The sequence below is a fragment of the Sesamum indicum genome, linkage group LG11 (assembly GCF_000512975.1).
Source record: "Sesamum indicum cultivar Zhongzhi No. 13 linkage group LG11, S_indicum_v1.0, whole genome shotgun sequence".
Lineage (NCBI taxonomy): Eukaryota > Viridiplantae > Streptophyta > Magnoliopsida > Lamiales > Pedaliaceae > Sesamum > Sesamum indicum.
In genome coordinates, this window is record NC_026155.1 from 9,590,037 (window position 1) to 9,603,981 (window position 13,945).

Consider the following 13,945-nt stretch of genomic DNA (forward strand, 5'->3'; position numbering starts at 1 on the left):
CCAAACCATATGTTAATTAATTCATATGTGAAGCCAAATTACATATATATTTGATGGGATTATTTATTTATTTACTGTTTTTCTACACCATCTCTGCTATTAAAATATGTACCCCACATTTCCAAGTTTGTACCTATATCTGTGTAACCTGATTGTATTTGGTTTTTATTTTATTTTATTTATCTAATTAAAGATTTTTATTTCTTATTTTTTTTGGTTTACCCAGACAGATATTTTATAGACCGACTATAGGAATTTTCTGGTAGCCGTCGATTTAATATATTTAAATTGATTTATAATTATTATTCAAAAAATGAGTTTTCTATCATTGCCCACTAATTTTTTTTAGCAAGTCTATTATAACCATATTGTGATTTAAATTACTGATAATTATAACAATCAATATACTAATTTTTAATACCAAATATATATATCTATATTTATTTATTTATCAATACTTACTATTCAAATATAAGGATAATTACTATGAAAATAAATTACCAATCTAATTACCATTAAATCTGAAAGACCAGAACCAAATGATCCTAATTATCTCCTCCAAAATCAATTATTGATATTTCAAAGTGTAAAGTACTTTTGAATTAAGTCCATGCATAGTACGTATATGTTAAACGAATTATCAGAAAGACGATTAGGTGCACGATACGTCTAGATTGAATTAATCCCTCTCACTAAATCATGTTTAGGAAAACGTCAAAAACATGATTTCACTTAGCCAAAATAAATTTCCTCAAACGCGGACGCCTTGTTCCCCCTGCCCCCCACACAAATTATTGATAAGTCCATGATACCCATGAGCATAAGTTCAGTTGGCGAAATTAAAATTTCATCATTAAAAGATGTATGAGTATTGGTGTACACGTAATTCATTCGTTACATGTAGTAAACTGTTGTCAATAATTTTACCCATGACCCCATGCAATTATATATATATATAAAGAAGACAGAATAGTTTTAGGGTTTTTGTCTAGTATGAGTAGTAGCTAGTGATGAACAGTTTAGGGTTTGTATTTTGCAGAGATATGATTCTTGATTTAGAGGACAGGAAGCAGATCACGCAATCGTATCAGGATTTTGCTGCTGATTCGGACCAATTAAACACCACTCCTCAGCTTTGCCCTTAATTATATATATATATTTATTATTATGAACAATCATTTATCCATGATTAATTTTAATTAAATATACAATTAGCACTTAATTAGTATGGTTGTAGCTTAGCTATGGTAGCTGATCATGGGCATGCATGTGATGAGTTTTCAGCTCCTGATTAAAGGAAATTTTGTTAGGGATTACGAAGGATTCTGTCATGTGCATTAATACTACTCTACCAATGTCATTAAAATTAATGTTTAATTATGAATTAGGGTTTTCTTTAATTGATTGGTATCGTGGTGCTCTTCGTTCCACATTAGATTAAACGCCGTGGTAACCAACTATTATTAATCACGATTGTATAAAATTGATGAAAAAATTTAACTTATCCACCATGTTAAATATTTTTTAATATATAATTATGAGCCATAACAAATATCTTAACCATACTCATAAAAGTTACGGTCAATAACTGTTGTCTGATAGTGATCAATGATTATTTAATTTATTATAGTAATTTATTTTTAATATTATATTTCTGCTAGCTACCGCCAACACTGTGTGGATTGTTATTAATAAGTAAAAATTGTTGGTTAGGGTTAGGTTTTAGTATGTACATGAGGAATTACTGTGGTAATACTTGGATAATAATCAACCTTTACATAAAAAAAAAGTTAATTATTCCCTATATTACAAATCACGATAAATTAAAAAGCCGTGAAAAACTAATATTATCTACCACCGCTAGATAAAATCAATGTGAAATTTAAATTGTGATCTCGATTAATCAATATTTGCTACAGTTTGGTTATTGCCAAAATATTTATCATAATCTTTAAATATAACTAATATTTTGACATCAATTAGAAAAAAAAAAACTATTATTAACGATGTTAATCAGTATTTGCTATGAAATTTTTTTTACATTAACCATGATAATAAATCGTAACAGGCCATGCTTCTAGTGTAGTCCAAGAGTTGGTCCAAACCTCAGTTCTAAAGTATCATAGGTCCATTGGATATCATTTTTGGAGTTAATTATGGGTTCGCCAAAATGATAATTATATTGGGCTTGGGCCGGAGCGACAACCAAGCGTTGTTTCGCTTTACACGCAACCGAATGTTCTGGTGGGAGATCCGAAGCTCCATCCTGCCCCACACTCATTTTGCGTCTTCTCCAATCTTCCGACGTTCTGTTCGAAACAAACACGATTTTGTAAGGACAGGACAGTATAGCAAATGGAAACGCACGAACTGCACAGAATGGAACAGCTAGATTCTGCCCCCACCTACTTTTCAAACCATACACGTATGGCATTTTCAATTCTCAACCGTCATACAAAACCACTCAGGGATTGGCTCCCCTCCCCCCCACCATTCTCCACCGCGGAGACACAGAGTACGCCGCCGACGAGCCACCCGCAGCCGCCGCAGTGAAATGAGCCTGGCGTTCGGACAAACTCAGTTCTTGCTCCCACCTTCAGTTCTCCACAGACGGGCTATCCCTTCCCGCCACCACCACTCTGCATGGAAGCGCCGTCGTCTCAAGCCCCTCACTGTTCATAACCGCTTAAACCCTCCATCCTCACCGTTTGATGACCTATTCCACAGCTTACTATCCCACTTTCCTTCTCTGAACTCGCTCAATTACATTGCTCCAACCCTCGGCCTCGCCTCCGGTCTCGCCCTCTTTATCTCTTCTAGTTCCCGTAAATTGCTTCTCGATCCTGAAACTACCCGAGATTCTAATTCCGATATTGGGGAGTGGATCTTGTTCACCAGTCCGACACCCTTTAATCGCTTCGTGACGTTGCGATGCCCTTCAATCTTTTTCCCCGGAAACGAATTTTTGGAGGATGTGAATGAAAAGCTAATAAAAGAAGCGAGGCATTATGTGAAGCTGAACAATGGGAGAATGATTCAGCCGGTGAAGAGTGGTGGTGATGTTGATGAGAACATGGTGTATCAGAGAATTTGCGTGGCCACGGCTGATGGTGGAGTCTTATCACTTGATTGGCCATCAAATTTGGACTTGGAGGAGGAACGTGGGTTGGATACTACGGTGTTGATTGTTCCAGGGACTGCGGAAGGGAGTAATGAAAGGAAAATTAGGGTATTTGTGTGCGAGTGTCTGAGAAGAGGAGTTTTCCCAGTTGTCATGAATCCGAGAGGATGTGCGGGCTCACCATTGACAACTGCACGGTTAGTATCGTCCAATTCCATTTCAACTTATAATCTTTACATTACTTGTATCTTCCTGGTTTATGTCTTTGCATTAATACGAATTTAGAGGGCATATCTTAGTAGTTTAAGATCAAATGTGTTGGTTGTATAGGAAATTTGGATTCGTTCTTTCTTCCTATTCCTTTTTGTTCTCTTTCCTGTGCTGGTTCTGAGCCTTGAGCTACAATCCGTAGATGATGCTCAAGCAGCGTAACTTTGATGTTTATTTCCATTTGTACTCTGCTGTTTCTCTATACTAGAATTTATTGCTGTTAAGAATCAATGCAAATTGCATGAGTTTTTTCCTTGATAATTACTGTACAAATATCTTGATGGACATTCTTAAGAAACGAAAAAGTTAAAAGACAGGATTCAGGCGCCATTCTACATCTCTTCTGTTTCCATCATGGTGAGCGTGTGAGGCTGGGCTCTAATTTCCGCTAAAAAAGATTATAGAAGAAAACAAAACGGTGGAGAATTCAAACAAACCTAGAAAGAAACTCTCAAACTTACCATAGTATCATTTGCGTATTTTGCAAGACTTAATTTTGAGTATGTTTTCATTACGTCAATTTTATTCCAAGTAATGACAAGAACATCTAGAGTTTTTAAGGCTTTGGTCTGTCTGAGCTGTCAACCAGTTCTGGCCGTCTTTTATACATGATTGCAAATGAGAGGTGGATGAGAACTATGGATATTTGTTTATGTTGGGATGACAATTTTTTTTTTCAAATCCATTTTTCAAGAGTTTCTAAGTCTTGGGTCAGTCTGAGCTGTCAATCAGTTCTCTCCATCTTTTATATATGATTGCAAATGAGAGATGGATGATATGGATATTCGTTTATGTTGGGATAGCAAAAAATGTTTACGAATCCCATTTTTTATAAGGCTGTTTTGACTGGTGATTTCCTTGTGTTCATGACTTAAAAACAGTAAACGATGATTGGCAGTGCTGATCGGTTTGTGGTCTTGGCACCATAAATTCAAATAAATTTCTTTGCCCATGCTTGAATTCTTTTCCTGACGCATATTGTATGAGACAGTTTTTCTTTGGGCAGCCTTTGATGTGTTATCTTTGCCTTCAGATTGGTGAGGGGTTAGATGATTCTGGTCACTGTTTATTTCTAATTCTTGGGGGACTTAAAACAGTCTTTTCAAGATCTGATATTTCATTTGTAATTTTGTTGCATTAAGATTTTCCCTTATGGGCTGATTCTCATATCAGATAAACAGTTTGATTATTTTATCCTTGCACCTTTTTCTGGTTAAACTGTTGTGACAGAGCCAGATTGTATCAGAGATACATGCATGCTTATTTAGCTGTCTGTATTACCATTTTGAGTTTAGTTCCTTTCCCTTTTTCTTTTAAGCATTGTCTTCTTTTGTTTAGCTTATGTAGCTGTATGCCTGACTTTCTTTGGCTTGCTAGAGTATCTGCGCTATTATGGACTCCGAAAAGCTAAATGTTGAAGTGATGTCCTATTTAGTTCCTAAGTTACCAAGAATCTAAGTGAATTAGATGCTTTTGATGGATGCAATTGGGTAAAGCCAAAAGAGAATTTTTAATCGTTTTTAGTTGCATGCTCAGGTCCTGATTGAGAAGATTCTTTCTTTCCTGGACTGGCAAAACAAGCTGATAGTAGGACGCTATAATAACTTCATTTATGTAGGTTATTTACAGCTGCTGACAGCGATGATATCTCAACAGCTGTACAGTTTATAAGCAAGAAAAGACCATGGACAACATTAATGGGCGTTGGCTGGGAATATGGTGCAAATATGTTGACAAAGTACTTGGCAGAATTTGGAGAGCGAACACCTCTTACAGCTGCGACATGCATAGACAATCCTTTCGACTTAGAGGAGGCCACGAGGTCTGCTGTCCATCATATGGATTTTGATCAGAGGCATACAGATGGCTTGATCAACATACTTCAATGTAACAAGGTTTGGTATTTCTGCTAGCAGTCTCTCATGTCCTTTTCCCCATGAATGCTAACAAATAATCATGCTTGTCACAGAGCATTTTTTTTTGTCTGTTGATGAGAAACTTTTAAGTGTCATACTGTGTCAGTTGAGATAGGCGCAAAGTTTTTCAGACTTCAAATTATCAAACCTTTAATGCTTTTCTTTTTTAACATTAAAAGTATTCACATGCTATAATATAGCTGTGGAAAAAGTAAATTGCAATTTGGAAAGGGAGGATTATTTTTGGTCTCCAGGAGGTGGACAGTATGTGTAAATCACAATCAAACTGATCTTTTTCATATTTTGCTGCTGTAACTCTTTATACTATCAGGAATTGTTTCAAGGTCGAGGGAAAGGATTTGATGTTGAAAGGGCTTTGTCGGCATCATCCACTCGGGATTTTGATGGAGCAATTTCCATAGTGTCTCACGGATTTGACACAATAGAAGATTTTTATGCAAAATCTAGCACACGAGATGTCATTGGCAAAGTGAAAATTCCTGTGCTTTTTATACAGGTTTGTTTCCTCTCTATGATGCTGTGAGACCTCCATGTTGCTAATGATTGCTCTTTGAAGGTTTGCTCTAATGATAATCCATTACATACTACCAATCGATAATACACAGGATGGGTTTGTTCTTCTAGCCTGGTTATCTTGGATGCCAAGGATTTGGGTGCAGTAGTCCTAGTAGATTAAGAGAAATGACTTACTGCTATTAGCATTGCTTCCATTTATTCCCTTGCTTAAAAATTAAGCTCTAGAGAGAAAGCTAGCAATGACTTGATTGTCAGCACTAATGATGATGTGCTGCTGTTAGTTTCTTTTCCGTCTCCTGTTTAGCAGAATACTGGTTAAATGGACTTTTTGAACCCCCTTCTGCTGGTGCTAATTTGATTAAACTTAAATCTTACCATGATAAACCGACTGTTTGACTTGATTGTTTCTGTTATTTGACATAGTCATATCTCTTGGCTAACAATCTACTGAACTTTTTAGTTATTTCATTAATTACTATCTCTGTTCACTTCTGACACTTGTTGCCTGGGAGTTATGTATTCTGAATTTTTGTAAGGCATAAAGCACCTTCACTGGACACCTGTTACTTGTCTAAGAAATGAGAAACTACTATTTGTTACAGTCACCATGTATTCTTGAATCATATGATTCGTATTATGACTGTCAGGCAGAATTTGATGAATCTAGTATTTTTGACTTGCTTACAACCTAGGCCATTTCTTGAATCCAAGTAGCATAATTGATAATAGCCCTATTCAAAAAGGAATTCCTAATTATCAACATATGTCCGCTCATGCCCTAAATTGGTTCTGTAAAAAGAACCCAGTCGATGTGTTTTGAAACTTGATAGTTGCCTTTTTCTTTGACTCATCCAGAATGATGATGGAAAAGTTCCTTTGTTTTCTATTCCACGGAGTTCCATAGCAGCGAACCCATATACAAGTTTACTTCTGTGTTCTTATTTGCCATCTAGCAAGACAATGGGTACTAGATTGACGTTCTCTTGGTGTCAGCACCTCACTTTGGAGGTAACTATGTTCTTATTGCTAATGTATACTATATGATGTCAAATGTGTTTGATGTCCATTAATACGAGTCTCTGACAACCAAATTGCTCACAGTGGCTTATCGCTGTGGAGCTTGGACTTCTAAAAGGTCGCCATCCGCTTTTGAAAGATGTTGATTTCTCTATAAATCCTTCAAAGGGGCTAGCATTGGTGGAAAGTAGAGCTTCTAGTAAACAGGAAAGAGTTGAAAAGCTCTTGAGTGTTACCAATGGGAGTTCTACAACTCCTCCGGTGGATGTATTTCAGGAAAATGATGCAAGACATACAAAGGATATAGGAGAAACTCCTCCTATTGTCAAAGGAGTGCAACAAGATGACAGTGACGTAGACAACCAATCTAATGCTACTACTGAAGAAGTTATAGAGGAAGGAATCAACTCGTTTGATGAAAGAGGACAAGTATTACAGACTGCAGAAGTGGTTATGAATATGCTTGATATGACTATGCCTGATACTCTGTCAGAGGAACAGAAGAAGAAGGTAATGCTCCTAAATTGATTGCATCAGTTAGGTTGATTTATTTAAATGTATTGTATGGGTATGGCATTTTTGTCTAGTTTGCAAAGGCTATGCTGGGAGGTGTATCTATTAAGCATTGGTATATACACTACACTTGGACCCTCTGCACATAAATAGTACTGTTCTTAATCATCTATAAATACTACCTCATTTACATATTTATTTTTCGAAGTTGTAAAGCTTTTAAGTGTGGTTTCCGAACTTGACACTATGCCGGCTTGATATGTGCGAACGGTGACCCAAGGATTTATTTTGAAATATGAATGACCTAGAATGATGTTGGTCCTTGGCAGGTCCTCACTGCTGTTGGTCAAGGGGAGACACTAATTAAAGCTTTGCAAGATGCTGTGCCCAATGATGTTCGTGGAAAGCTTACAACTGCTGTTTCAGGAATTGTGCAGACTCACGGGTCTAATCTAAAATTTGATAAACTCTTAGGTCTAGAGCACATGCCTGATGTGGCACCAGGATTGAACTCAAAAGGGCTAGAAAAAGTTGGATTGAAGAAAGCAAAATGTGATGAGGATGTTCACTCTTTGGATCAAAAGAAGGAGATTAATGACCCTGTAGATGGTTCCATGGAAGTTGATCGTAACTCTGACAAGCCTCCTGCAGAAATAGAATTAGAAGAACAGTCATTAGAGATTATAGAGAAACCCAATGATACAAGCATGTACGAGTCTAGCGGTAACCATGGAAGCAACAGTCACAATGTAGAAAATGTGAACCTGAATGATATGGGAAATTCTCTTGAAACTGAACAGGTGTTAACGGTTAGTAAAGCCCAAAGTTCTGATGAGGAAAATGTGACAGAATCAAATGCTAATCAGGATATGGTTGCAGACCAAAAGAAAATGGAAAGAGAAATTGGTAAAGGAGAATCAGACCCGATAGAGGAGAATAAGATGCACAAAGATAATTTTCCAACTGATCAGAAGATGTCTGAAGCCAATTTCATAGAGGATAAATCTTCAGCACCATCCCCTGCTTCTGGGACTCAAGTGATGGAAAATGAAGCAGAAAACCATCCTAGTAAGGAAGAAAAAGGTCAAATCTCCAATCCAAGCCAAAATAGTGGTGATCCCCCAGGATTCAGCGTCTCTCAGGCATTAGATGCATTAACAGGATTTGATGATTCCACCCAAGTTGCTGTTAACAGTGTGTTCCATGTAATAGAGGACATGATTAATCAGTTGGAGGTGGAAAAGGACAACAAAAATGAAGCTGACAGTGAAAATAATGCAAGTGAAGTAAATGGAATAGAAGAGGTAAAGGAATTGACTGAAGGCTCTGTATCTAAGACTCATCTGCAGAAAAATGAGCATAAATCTGGAAGGAGAGTAGATGCAAGGAGTAATACAAGCAGACAGTCAGGTAATTCCAATGGTACTCTTTTGTATGATTCATTAGGCTCTGGCAACAAATATAACCAACAGCATTATGCACGTGGTGACCACAACAGTAATAGTTCTGATAAAAATCATACAAGGAGGCAGTTTGGTTTGGGAAATAAAAACAGTTTTGTACCTTCTGGAGAACCTGCAGCGGATTTTGTGAAATGTGTAAATAGCAGTTTAGATAAGGTTCCAAGTTATCTAACTACTTTTCCGTACAGAGATCCACTTTACAAGGAATACCTCAAGACATATCTGTATATGAGGATGAGAAATGCAATGCTACGGGATCTAGATAAAATGTCAGCGTTGTATCTGGACTACATTCCAGAAGAAGGTCAGTGGAAGCTTCGAGAACAGGTAGAAGAGAATGATGCCCGTCTTGATGAATATGCAACTTGGAGAGATGGTTATAAAGAAGACCAGACCAAGACGTCACACAGATCTAAACATCCTGATAATATAATTGAACCCTCTTATGTAATATTGGATTCTGATCAACAACAAGACCAAAATGAAGAACTCAAGGAAATGCGTGTTGTCAATGACAATATTGAATTTGGTGAGGCCGAACTTGAGGAGACTATACTTTTCATGAAAAGTCTCATAATCGAATGTTTAAATGTTGAAGTTGGCCGTAGGGCCAGTGCTGCTGACATGGAAGAATTGGAACTCAAACTGACCAGAGAAATAGAGTGTATTGCAAATGCTGTATCCATGCCAGCAGGTCAAGGAAAATTGCATATGCATAAAGGGAATGAAAATATGCACAAGCTTGGAACCCTTGATGGGGAGAGTATAGTGAAAGCTATTTCATCTGCTGTCCAGGAGACCGAATATTTAAGAAGAGTACTGCCTGTCGGTGTTGTTGTAGGTTCTAGTTTAGCTGCACTCAGAAAATTCTTCAATGTTGCTACATTGGATGGTAATGATGAAAAAGATATAGCCCTTGATCAGGTTGGTAAATCCACGAAGAGACTTGTTGAAGTTGGTGAAAAAGAGAGTAGTGAAATGCTTTTAATGAAAGGAGAAGAAAAAGATAATTTCACTAGTTCGGTTGGTGAAAAAGAGGATAATACTGATCTTGAAAAGTCTAAGAAAAAAGAACTTATGGTTGGTGCTGTTACGGCTGCTCTTGGGGCATCTGCTTTACTTGCTCATCAGCCGGTAAATAAAATCCTGACTATTAGTTTTTTTTCATTAATGTTTCAGTTACATGTCATGGAGTTCCTTGTTTCAAGGCAATCATGGGGTTTTGTTTTCCTTTTTGAATTGCATACCATCAGTTTCACCCAGCTCCGCATCAGTAACCTTTCACCTAGTGGAGGCTGGTTGAACTTTCCCATATTCTCTACTTCAGCATTTAATATATGTTTCATATCAGACTATCATGTCCAATGTGTGTGTACCCTCGCCTATATCTCTTGATGAGGAGCAACAATAGGACAGAAGTTTGCGGAGGCCTTTCCTCAAATGATCCCCAATGTGATCACTAAAAGGGAAAATCTTATGTCCCAGATGCAATCTATTTAGAAAGAAATAAGACCATCAGATGGTCCTATTTCCATTGGATTTATGTTGCTCCCCTGTGCATCATAGTTATTAGTTCCAAATTCTCCAACTCTGACTTGTTCATTGTTAAGGAAAGACCTGAATAGCATTGCTTTTCTTATTAAAGGTGCAAGGCTTATCATGATGCAAATATTATTGGTTTATGGGTGACTATACCTATTCGATGCCTTTTCCGTCTGTAAATATACTGAGTTGCTATTATCCTCGAAGCTGCATAAAATTTTCAATCAATATGCTTGTAGAATACTGAAACTGATGGAACTCGAAATGAGCCCCTCAAAGAGCAAGAAAACAGTAAAGAGCCCTCGAAGCTGGATGAAACGTCTGAAAAAACCCAGAACAATATAGTCACAAGCCTTGCAGAAAAGGCGATGTCTGTTGCTAGCCCTGTGGTACCTGTAAAGGAAGATGGGGAAGTGGATCATGAAAGGTTGGATAGATATATTTATTATTTTCCCCTATATCTTTTCTATTTTTCAATTTTTTTTTCCTAACTTGAGAAGATGTTGAACTTTTGGCTCTCTGAAATAGGCTGGTAGCGATGCTCGCAGAACTGGGACAGAAGGGAGGGATTTTGAGACTTGTTGGCAAAGTTGCTTTACTCTGGGGAGGGATACGTGGTGCTATGAGTTTAACTGATAAGCTCATCTCATTTCTGCGTATTGCCGAACGTCCATTTTTCCAGAGGTGAACTGAATTACGTCCTGAACTGCCTTTTATGATCTATCCCTAGACTTAGTTCAATTCAATAGAGCATGACCTCATATTTTCTTAATAATTTGACCTTAACTAAATTGTATATGAATCCCCTGAATATTAATCAATATTCAATACTACTGAAGTTATATGTGAAAGATTATTCCAAATTTAACTGCTGTTCTTTTTTCCTAAAATCGAGCCTGTAGATGGACATTGGTTACAATATTTTCTGGTTCCGAACAATGTCCAGGTGGACTGATTTCTGAGAATCATCCATGGAAAGGAATTACAAGACCTCATATTCGATTAGAATTACTTCTCCTATCATATATCTATCTGCTTCTTCTACTGCCTGCTACATCTACTGCGAACTGGAATATGAAAGAGAGAAAAAGGATGGAACTAGAATGAAAAAGTACTTATTTTGGAGAATGACCCCTTTTTTGCATTTTATACTTAATTAATTTGCTTCTCCGCAGAAGTGCTAAACTGTCTGAATCCTGGTAACCGTGCCTCATCATTTAATAATTTTTTCACACAAGGTTGAGTTACTTGCATATATCATTGAAATCTGCATGCAGTGTGACTATAATGATAATTTCAACAAATAATATCTTAGCTCGTAGCTGTTTGGTATCACATATAGGAAAAGCTAGCTGCCTGAAGTCGCACATATACAGGATCCCTTTACTGCTAGTTAGAAGAAGTGATCACTTAGAATTTCACAAGTCTTCCCGACTAAGAGCTGTATGATATGTAGCATGTGTGTTTCATAACTAGATAATAATAGGACCTTGTCTTTCTTCGCACACCATATTTACACATTAAAAGAGCTAGTTGACTTAACAGGTTAATTGACAATTCCATCCTGTAAATACAGGATCCTTGGGTTTGTCTTCATGGTGCTGCTTCTATGGTCACCCGTTGTTCTTCCATTGCTTCCAACCCTAATGCAGAGCTGGACAACACGTAATCCCTTTAAAATTGCTGAGTTTGCTTGCATTTCTGGGCTTTACGTCTCTATTATGATTATGATTACACTGTGGGGCAAAAGAATTCGCAAGTATGATGATCCTCTAGTGCAATATGGCCTGGACTTGGCTTCAGTTTCAAAGGTATGGATTTGACTAATAATGCAAATGTGCCCCTATATTATTAATACATTGAATACATGCTGCACTGCAGCTCAATGTGCTCATCGCTCTCTGAATTTATGGATTGTTGAGGATGGGGATGAAAATTACCCCTATGTCTTTGGGTTAGATGTGCAGAGGTCAAAGAACTGTTCTGTTTTAGGAGCTTATGGTGGAATTTTGGTGAGTAGGTCTTAGTGTTTGCTATAAAGTCTCAAGCTAGAAGTCCTCAGCTTCCAATTCTTATGCTTTCTTCACTGGGTTACCTGGTTAGGAGAGTGAAATGTTTCTCACGATATTTTGGACAACTCATAAAGGAAGTGGAACCTTTTTCACTATTTTTGTACAGTTAATATTTTAGTTTGTCTGCTATCTTGGTCCTGATTGAATGAGAGTGCTGCAGATCTCATTGATGTCTTATTAGTTATTAATCTTGTTATTGAGAGAAAAGATCCTGTGATCAATTTTGTATCCTTGGGACAGTTCTTGGTAAATTTTGTTGACGCCACACATGAAAAATGTGCAGCTTGGATTACTCTGTCTGAACCCTGGCCCATGCAGATTTCTCTCACCCACCACAATCACATCTCATGTGCCCCAAAGGGATGGGAGTGGAGGGAAGAGATGGGTAAAGGACAGAGTTAATTTCAAGCCGTGCTTGAGTGCTTGCTTTATTGTGCTTCCTCCTATCTGCCTTCTTTTTTAAATTAGAACTTCGTACATGATTATTTTTTACTGCACTGTAATCTGACTTAGCATAAATGGTAATTGCTGTGCCTTCAGTTCCAGAGTTTTCTGAAGGGTTTGGTAGGAGGAGTTGTCCTTGTTATACTGATACATGCAGTGAATACCTCACTTGGCTGTGCCCACCTATGTTGGCCAACCGCTCTATCTTCATCATCTTCGGAACCTGTGTCATTGATTAAATCGTACGGGTGGATGCTTATGCTGATTGTTCAAGGAATTGCCACAGCAACTGGTGTTTCAGTTGTGGAGGAATTGCTCTTCCGGTCATGGTTGCCTCAGGAAATTGCTGCTGACTTTGGATATCATCGTGGAATAGTTATCTCAGGACTTGCATTTGCTTTATCTCAAAGGTAGTTATGCTTTCTGCTTCTCTGTTAGATTTTTTTCTGCAAGTGTGGATTTTATTGTGCTTATGAATAGAGAAGTATGTTATTTCTATAGAGTGAGGCCCTGAGCTACTTGTAGAAATATCTCCCTATAGCATCCCATCCGCCAGCCCTGAGCCCAAAAATCACAACACAAAAAGAAAAAGGAATTAAGTGAATGGGATTATTAACCTGCATGTGCATGACTCTCTCTCTCTGTGTCTCACATACACATCCATCCACTCAGCCATCCGACCAAAGATGCACATTCTGGAAGGCAACTTACATTGATATCTACTCTCCAAGTGAATGTTTCCTATGCACTTATAAACTTGTTTATCCTTAATGACTTGGTTCTTAGGTCAATATGGGAAATTCCTGGCCTGTGGTTATTATCTCTAAGTTTATCTGGAGCTCGTCAAAGAAGCCAAGGTAGTCTGTCGCTACCAATTGGACTCCGCACAGGGATACTAGTTTCTAATTTCATTTTGAGAACGGGTGGCTTTTTGACCTATCAGCCCAATTTTCCTCTTTGGCTTACTGGTGGCCACCCTTTTCAGCCATTCAGTGGAGTGGTCGGTCTCGCGTTTTCTTTGGTTTTGGCAGTTATTCTCTATCCAAGGCA

General features: G+C 37.7%; 1 protein-coding gene across 1 annotated transcript in view; it reads left to right on the forward strand.

The window, feature by feature from the left end:
- LOC105173836 overlaps positions 2,310-13,945 on the forward strand; it is an 11,755-nt gene continuing 119 nt past the window's right edge. The window contains exons 1-11 of the mRNA XM_011095716.2: positions 2,310-3,318; positions 5,010-5,286; positions 5,639-5,824; positions 6,700-6,852; positions 6,946-7,371; positions 7,704-9,971; positions 10,619-10,806; positions 10,908-11,063; positions 11,956-12,190; positions 12,992-13,305; positions 13,682-13,942. Coding sequence (XP_011094018.1) covers positions 2,555-3,318; positions 5,010-5,286; positions 5,639-5,824; positions 6,700-6,852; positions 6,946-7,371; positions 7,704-9,971; positions 10,619-10,806; positions 10,908-11,063; positions 11,956-12,190; positions 12,992-13,305; positions 13,682-13,942 — 5,228 coding nt within the window. The 5' untranslated portion in view covers positions 2,310-2,554. The remainder of the gene's footprint in view (positions 3,319-5,009; positions 5,287-5,638; positions 5,825-6,699; positions 6,853-6,945; positions 7,372-7,703; positions 9,972-10,618; positions 10,807-10,907; positions 11,064-11,955; positions 12,191-12,991; positions 13,306-13,681; positions 13,943-13,945) is intronic.